The sequence below is a fragment of the Prosopis cineraria genome, unplaced genomic scaffold (genome assembly GCF_029017545.1).
Source record: "Prosopis cineraria cultivar Desert tree isolate PC_DT_omini unplaced genomic scaffold, ASM2901754v1 PC8, whole genome shotgun sequence".
Taxonomy (NCBI): domain Eukaryota; kingdom Viridiplantae; phylum Streptophyta; class Magnoliopsida; order Fabales; family Fabaceae; genus Prosopis; species Prosopis cineraria.
The window spans coordinates 7,358,355-7,367,618 of NW_026555339.1; the positions used below are offsets into that span (position 1 = coordinate 7,358,355).

General features: G+C 35.1%; 1 protein-coding gene across 1 annotated transcript; it reads right to left on the bottom strand.

Annotated features, from left to right (window-relative positions):
- Positions 1-3,839: 3,839 nt before the first annotated feature.
- Positions 3,840-8,972, bottom strand: LOC129318606 (zinc finger CCCH domain-containing protein 18-like). The gene is made up of 4 exons (XM_054963460.1): positions 8,785-8,972; positions 7,036-7,344; positions 5,682-5,742; positions 3,840-4,963 (listed from the first exon to the last, which is right to left on the bottom strand). Exons 1-4 carry the CDS (start codon positions 8,908-8,910, stop codon positions 3,969-3,971), a joined length of 1,491 nt encoding a protein of 496 aa, XP_054819435.1. The 5' UTR covers positions 8,911-8,972; the 3' UTR covers positions 3,840-3,968.
- Between the last annotated feature and the right edge of the window lie 292 nt (positions 8,973-9,264).

Here is a 9,264-nt window from a genome sequence, read left to right on the forward strand (position 1 = left end):
TCATAATTAAAGACTGACTCCAAAATAAAAACACAGTCACATAGTGATCCACTCGTGAGTGTTCCTATACCTTCACGAGTATAATGGGAAAACCAAAACAATTTGTCTTATTATCTAAATTTACTGTTTTCAATCATCGTCGATTCCAATGCATGGATCAATTACGTTTACTTTTTGTTTCACATGACATGTGCATGCCTTGACAAGGGTTTTTCCGGGGACAACTTTTTTATTATACAAAAATAAAAATGTAATTTATAGTTGGGGTTAATAATTAGTGAAATAAAAAAAAAGAGTCTCGCATTATATGCAGTAGGATTAAAAAACGGCACACACCGAATTAAAAAAAAAAGAGTTATAGATATAATGTCTTACAGATATCATAAATTCATTTTTCACTTTTTGTTATATGTCTCCCTTTTTTTTTCCCGTTTTGATTGCTTGTTAATATATAATGTGTCTTTGTTATTCACTTAACAGCAATAGGTTACCTATTTATTTTGTCTTCCTATAATTTTTTATTTTTAGACGGCCAGAATTTGACACTTCTTTTTTTTTTTGGCCAAGAAATTTGACACTTCACTAATTGTGTGCTAAATTTTGGTTTAACTATCTAACAGTAGTTAACAACTGCAATATAACAAATTGATAGCTTAAGTAAATGATGTGATACTTTAGAGTGTTTTTGTGATTTCAGGAGGTTTTATATATATATATATATATATAGATTGCTTGTGTGAGATTTGAGAATGAATTTTTTTCTAAATGTTTGATATTCTTAATATAATTTTATGATGTTGAATAGACTCAAATCGACATATTTCTCATATTTATGCTATTATATACAAAATATTTTTTAAAATTTTTTACATTATTGTGTGTCTGTATAGTATTTCTAAAATAAAAATTTTGTTTGAAATAGTATTTACAACGTGTATCCTTAATATAATGTTGCAAAAATTATATATGCTAATTTATTACACATTAATGTGATTTCTTAATCTTTTTATGATATAGTCACTGTTATACTATATGGTTACGTTCTAATGAAATTAAATGCAATCATTTCAAAAAGAAAAAAGAAATTAAATGCAATCAAACCTATATGTATCCTCAATCCATATGCACTTTATGGGGGAAAAAACAAGAGAATAAAAACCCTCAATCTATACGCATGCCAAAGAAATTATATTCTACTCAATACTCATCTTCCTGCCATTTTTGTGATGAGATTTGAAACATATAAATTTAATTTTAACAGTCTAGGCTCTACATGTTTTATTTTTATATAAAATATTAATAGATAAAAAATATGTTGTTTATATTGTATTCCTATTAAATTAAAACTTATACAAATTATAAAATAAAATATAATAAATTCTCGGACCCCTAGTGTTAATTTAGATTTGGAATTAGAATCGCCTGCTCATGCTTTGAAATACGGACAATGAGTAACTTTCAGTGTAAATAAGAAGATATATTACTGAATTAAATTAAAAAATAGCTTCTGTTTTTAGAATTCAGTGTGAAATCAATCAAATGTAGGAGTTTAGTTTGTCTCAAATTTGTCGTCTAAAATCAAGCAACTTCGACCATTACTTTTAAGTGATATTTTCACTATTCATGGCTTTCTTGAGGTTTACCAGTCCTATATGCACACACTCACGTCACTTAATTTTCAACAAAGTGTCTCAACATTAAAGATTCTATTGGTAGAATTTTGGATTCCTTTCACAAAAATACAGGGAAACAGACAACAGAGAGAAAAAGACAGCTGAAAAGTGATATTGTATAACAAGTAAAAAGATCTTCATTGGCCAATAGTGAAAAATCAGCCGTTTGGTTTATCTCCAAAGCAATCAGTGCAGGATTCTTTTTCTTAGGAGTTCCAGACCCACAAGTTGTTCATCGTTGATTGCCCCTTCTATTATACAAGGGGCCAAAAATGAAAGTTGGTTTTGCTGCTAATTATACAATTAATACCCCACAAAGGCATAAACTCAAATTCCACTATTATTATGACTTACGAGGACTCAATGTATCTGTAATTTGTAAGAACTCTAAAAATGCTATTAGAACAATGAAACTTGCATCAACCCAATAAACTTTTTTTTAACCAAAAAAGAATCATGCATATATTACAGACACACTCCCTTCTATTTGATTTCTCTTATTTGACCCCTTATGTACGGAACTTTTAACTCTCTGAGCTTCAAAGATTAGTGAAACCTTTCCTGCAGTATATTTTTTTCATGATTGGTTCACATCTCACGTGACAGTAACATGTCATTGAATTTGAGATAAACATAATATCATTACCTTCAAGTTGTAGTGAAAATAAGAAGCCGTGGTAACTGTCAGTCACTGTCTCAGAGAATATTGATGAATGGCAAGCAAGCATGCTCTCATCTGTTTGCATAGTGGGCAAGATAATGGACTGGAGGGTCACACGAGCCCCCACCCATGATTTTTTTTTTTTTTGCCTGGCCTGATATTCATAGTTGCTATTGTGATTGGAATATTGCTTGTGGACCTAATTGAGGTTCTGGTTGGATTTGGAGCGCGTAAAATAATGGGGAATCTTGAGGAGAGAGCAATTATGTTATTGAAATGAACTCTCACTTGGCTGTAGGCCAAAATCCACTTCCAAGTGGGTAGTGGGAGAAAGCTGGAATCTACAAAAGAACCACTGCGAGACTCAGAGAGAGAGAGAGAGAGATTGTCTAGCCACCCCCTCGGTTGCAGTATTTCAAAGTTTCTAGGAGGGTCCATTACTCCATCATCCTCTTCTCTCAGTACCCCCTCTTTCTTTTCCAGCACTCTAGTTCCCACACTGAAACAAAAGAAACAAAGAAACCATAATGATTCACCCAAAAAAAAAAAACAAAGAGAGAGAGAGAAACCATAATGAATTCATCTGTCATGACTTTGATGTAAAAGGTACTATCATTGAACTTAAGCAAGATTAAAAAGGCGTTCGTGAGAATTACCACAGCATTAATTGAGGCGTGATGATCTCCCTAACTGACAGGAAAACAACCACTTATTTAAGGCATGAAAACTTATCAACATATGTTTTCAAGTGCGCAGTGACAGATATCACAAACTAATTTTAGAAATGCTTATGTGGACTCAGTCTCTGACATCCTTGTGCATCCCTTAATATCAACTTGATCAATTCTAACTTGAAATTGGTCCTTATTTTATTATGTTTCCCCAGAACAGATATGGTAACATGGTTAATAAAATTTCCACGTGTTAAACATACTAGAAGATAATAGAAGCAGCAGCCAATATAAAAACGAACCAGAACATATTCAATATCCATCAATTCAACAACAGTATCAAATTATTTGCAATTATAATAAAGTAGCAGAACCAATTACAGAGTTGAAAAGTGATAGGCTTAGGGAACAGAGTTCCTTGCCTTTCTGATGAAGCATAGTTGCATGCATCATGTAGGTTATAGACAAGAACGTTGCTGTCAATGCAACGTCAATCTCCAATAATTAGCTCCCTTGATTACTTGTTTTTCCTGGTAGTCTCTTGTAAAGCCGGTGAACCTCTTACAATGATTCAAGTTCACAACGCTGTTGGGTCATTGTAATGACTATGCCCTCTCAACGGTTATTTGTTAAACCCATCCCGACCAAGGAATTCATGTCTATGAACTTAGTTGCATATAGGCCATTTCATCTTGGCGCGTTTTTCAGGTTTGTTGAGCCCGTCCCCATACTAAGGGGAAAGGGAAATAATCGATGTCCCTGCAGCATCTAAATTTCAACGACACAGTAAGAACATCACAATCTACGCTACCCAGTAAAAAGTACAACATCCAGTAAAAGAATCCCATTTTATTTACAAATAGTTTATGACAAAGCAGTCTAAAAATATATAGTTATGGTCCACCAAGAAAATTCTTTTCCCTCAACACCCCCCCCAAAAAATAATTTTTTTCGTCCAGCATCCTAAAATTTCAGCCATCTCTTCTCTTTTTCTTTGCTAACAACTGCATTTGAGGCAGAGACATGAGCTGCTTCAGCCTCTGTTAAGGCTTTACGGGTTTCAATTAATTTTCTCATAGCAGCCTCATAAACTACCTTCTCTTTCCTGTTTCTATTCACCATTTCTTCAAGCTTCTCAACTCGAATCCTCAAGTCCTTCACCTCGTCTTCGTATGCAATCAAAGCCCGCCTATCAACCTTTTTACCTTCCCCTGAACCTTTACTTTGCTGCTTCTTCACTGATCCCCCATTTATAGCTTCGCCATGCTTTGCCAGCTGATTATTTATTAGTGTAAAGACATCTGACACCGATTCCTCCTCTTCTTTTGCTACACGAATTGCTTCTGCAAATTTCTTATCACGCTTCCTCTTACCACCTCTACTTCGTTTCTTGCCTTGATTGTCTTTGCTCTCTTCTACTTTATCTTTATGAGATTCAAGAGCATGATCTAAGGATTGCTTTGGTGGAAGGACCTTCACTGGGACGGGATTAAGCATTCCCTGACCAGAAACACCTAAACCCATACCCTCACGGTAACCCATATTAGCCATCATTTTGGAAGCTACACCCCTGGTGTGATTCTCCCACTTAGCAAATATAGCAGTTTCAGTCTGAATACCCCGCTGCAGGTTGGTACTTTCCAGAAAGCCTAAACCTTGTGGGTCATCTTCTTCATAGTCACTAAAATCAGATTGTTCCAAGCTGGAATCACTCTCTTCATCACTCACTTCTGCACATTCAGATGATGCTATAGCTTCAGCTCCTAAGTTCACAGAACTTCCATCATCTCGGAAAACAACTTGTCCAACCCCAAGTTCTTCATCCCAGGATGCAAGCTCAGCTTCCTTCCAAATGCCAGCATTGACATCTGAGACTGCCCATATACTTGAACCAACCAGGTTCTGCTTCCAGATGGTAGGAACATATTTTCTAAGGGAAGAAAGTGGAACATCAATACCTGCCAATAAATGCGCATGAGTTCTGATATGTTAAACAAATACATGAGTACAGGAGATGAAATAACAAACACCACAGAAATGGCATAACAATTTTTTTTTTCCCAGTGTGAAATGTACAGAAACAACAATCACCTGAATCTGGAAATAGGCTTAACAACTGAAACGTTCTGGCATAACTTAAGAAAAGAGAGGATGGTGGACCCAAAAAACACAGTGCGACCAAGGTAATAACACGTTTGCCGACCGATAATATCATACAGAAAAGTTTTCTTTCGTATATAAATCAGTAAAATTCCCTTTTTTGCCTTAATTATTTTTATTTGTCAAACAGAAATTTATATAAAAGAATATACAAGAAACTACCCAACAATCACATACACAAACCACTTTTCAAGTTATTAAAAGAAAATTTCACATAGACATGCTATCTTACAGAAAAAATGACAAGACAATAACCATAGTTAATAATACTACCTTATGGGCTGACATACTCAAGAGAAAGATTAAACCAGGTTTCCTAACCTCTAGTTGTTTGACAAAACTAGACCTAGACTGACAAAAACTTCTCACAAGGTCATGAGACACTAGGGTAACAGTCTTCAACAAACCTCAGCACTTACAGGTTCAAATGCCAATAGAATACAGGGACTAGGGGAAAATATCTGCCCGTGTGACCTACATCCAAGTTATTTTATTTGTTCAATAACTGGAGCTTACCATGTGATAGACGACAATTAGTACCAAACCGACATCGTTGTTGCAGAAAAAACTTGCACATCTGCACTTGGGTGGTGTAGCATTAGTACTGACATGAGTAACACCACTTCATTTTACTGAATAATTTAAACAATAGCTAAATGTTTCAAGAGTATGATGAAGATCTCCAAACAAGCAATACAAATCACATATCACCACAGACATAAATTAACACATGCATTGTCCAAGCTACCTTACGTCCTATCATATAAAGTAGTTATTGGAGTTCAGCACCACTGTTATTGAAAATATGTTTACCTATGATTAAGATGATGCGCATTTGGGTGAGCAATGAGAGAATATGCCAAATTATAGGTCTTGAACAATTTAAAGGTGCAAGATCGTCATTCATTGCAACTCACTATGATTGCGTTATAGTTGAAAGCTACAAATATCAAACATCTCCAGCAACCTTTTGTGAACTATTGGGAGCTAGTCTCCCAATAGGACTAATGGCATCAACACATTTCTCTTGTAACAATTAATTAGGTCATCTTGCTCACAGATAACAACTACAGTAAAATACTCCTTGCTCTCCCTTGTTTTACTGATATAACAAGAACCTCCCCTGCTATTTCAGAAATTACGCAATCCACCCACAAACATGGGAGGTTTGCAACAAATGGGAAACCAGCAGTATAATGTAATTTCAACAGAGTACAGTAGAACAATTAGCCAAATTAAAATAAAAATTTCAGAAAAGGACCAACAGTATCATAAAACCAAACCAATAAACATCTGTACAGACTGTAACTATATCTAAAAGAGCACAAACAAAGTGTTGAAATCATGAACATGTAGGTTTATAAATTCCTCTAAAAGAATATATGCCATCTGTCTCTCTACTTTTCTCTGATTCATTTTTTGTTTTTCATCAGCATTTGTTTCGCTCAGTACAGTATGGAAGCTTTGCATTTTAATCAATGTTTCCCGCGAAAGCTCCCTCTGCAACCACAGCAACATATATTATCTTTACCAAGAGGTATATTACATTTTCTTTTTTGCCAATTCCTTTTGACTCCTAAATAAATACATAAGAGGTGCAGCTTGCTTCCATTTGTATCAAATATATCCTGCATAGCCTCATGCACCAATCAAAACAGATCCAACCTAGGCACTGCCATGGAGGAAAGAAAGGAGTATTGCAATTTCAATTTCCTTACCCCATAATTATTACTACAAAAGAGAGAAAGGACGGACACAAGGAATAGTATATATATAAACCAATCACTAGCTCATTGCAATATGACTTTTTCTCCCCATGGTCAATTTAAACAGAGCAATTCTAAGAATAAGAAAAGAAAACAACACCTACCACCATATTCTCAGACGTAGGCGTAAGGAATGAAATCTTTGCTGAAGAACTATTTAACTGCACTACTTGACCATTGTACCAACGCCCATCAGTGTGACGGAATCTACATTTAGATCCAACAGAATAATGTTGTTCCTCAAGAGGGTCTGGTTCAACATCAGTGGGTTCGAATGGCTCAACTTTCTCTGTTGGAGTGGAAAGATTAGATCTACTCAGCACTGAATCTGCTTCATGCAATAATCGAGTACGCTTTAAGTGAAGAAGCCCTTCCTCTGCATCCTTGATTGCCTGAACAAGCTCCTCATGAACCTGACACGATACAACACCAATATTAAGAAATTTACCAGAGTTTATTAAAATGAATGACCGGGTCTAAAACTTATAATCAAAATCCAAGAGATATTACAGAAAAATAAAAAGGAAGTGTAGATAACAATTTGGTATTAAAAAATAAAAAAAAAACGCTTAACTTTCTGCTTTAATACATCTTCCAGAATTCCAAACAAGGTAAAACTTAAATTGCCCACTAAATTACCTGAATTTTTAAGTACTTCCGAGAACATACAACTTGGACATCAAAGTTAAATTAGCCATGCTTGTCAGCTAACCTAATACTTAGAACCAAAAAGAAAAATTCAAAGATTTTGGATCGTGTATGAAAATATGCAAGCAATGCTCATTAACCTTACATCCCAATTATAAAAATTCAACAGAAAATTTTTCTGTGATATCTCTATCAGCTGCAGAAACTGAAGAGAGAAGGTTAAAATGTGCCTTCCATCACTCTTGTTTGTCTTAAATATAAAGAATGCATGCTCTTAATGAGTTATGCATGACATTAATAGTTGACATCAATTATATGAGTTTTACCATTGTTTTTAGTTTTTCCCTTGATCCCCATTCTGGATCAGTAAGTCCAAGGTAGTAAAAGATTTGGTCTTTCACCAAATGTTAAGTTAAGCGATAAATAATATATAGAAAATAATTTACCCAAAAAATACGCAGAAAATAGTTTCAAATTGCACATTTTCCAACCCTCAGTACTTCATTTTTCAGCTTACCACATTAAACCAAATGTTTGAGATTGCCAAATTATTTGTAAAATATAAAAAGGAGCAAGACAAATTTGTCGGCATCTATAGTTGATATGGACAATTCTCCAGGTCTTTTTACGAAGACAGAGAGAGCGGAGCATAGTATAGAACCCGACTAGATAAAGCTCTCAAACACTTCTCCGTAACCAAAAATAACCTCGTTTCCCCAGCTAATAATGAACATTTCAACCCATTTACATTAATTGCATTGACGTAGAACTGCGTATTAAATTTAGCTAATAAGAAGCCTAACACACATGAATATGATAGCTAGCAAAAGCAAAGCAAAATCCCCAACAAACATGAGTCTACCTTCCATCTGTGAAAAAACTCAGTGTTCATTACATAGATTCCACAATTTCATATATTCCGTCATCAACGCATTACCCTCGACCTGTTACTTCCATCGAAAATTATTAGGGTAACTCAATACTGATGTTCCATCATTCCGGTTGGGTAACATTTCCAAATCCCAAGACACGAAATGAAAACATTACCTCACCATAACAATCATTTTTCATTTTTTTTTCAAAATTAATAGAAATTCCAGTTAGGGCAAGACCGGAAATTAAAATTGGTTATAGTAATAAGAGGTTGAAGCAGGTCAGTCATTCCAATTATGCCAACCAAGGTATCGAGGTGGGAAGCGACGTACCGCGAGGAGCTCAGGATTGGCTGGGTCAGAGACCAGAGCATCATTGAGAGCAGAAAGTGAATCCCTCTGTTCCTGCAATTGAAGCTCCAGTTGAGTCTCTAGATGTCTCTCCTCCTCGCTAGCCATTGTCCCCACCGAAGCACTTCCTTCCCGACTCGAGGGTGAAAAACTGAAAATCGAATCCTAGTTCTTTTATTTTTGGTGAGAAAATCGATTCGAAGTTATGCATATTTCCTTCTATTGCGTCTTAATCCGACCCGTGTTAAAGCCCGCCCCGTTTTTATTAAAAAACTAAAAAACCCAAAAACAAAAACTAGCTTCTGGGCCTCTGTGATATCCTTTTATTTTCACCCAAGAATTTTGGGCCAATTGTACGACTCTGGATTTAAACCATATTATTTAATTTAATTTAATACCTAATCATCAATAAAAATAATATCAACACCAATGCAATCATCATTAATATTTAGTGCTATGAAC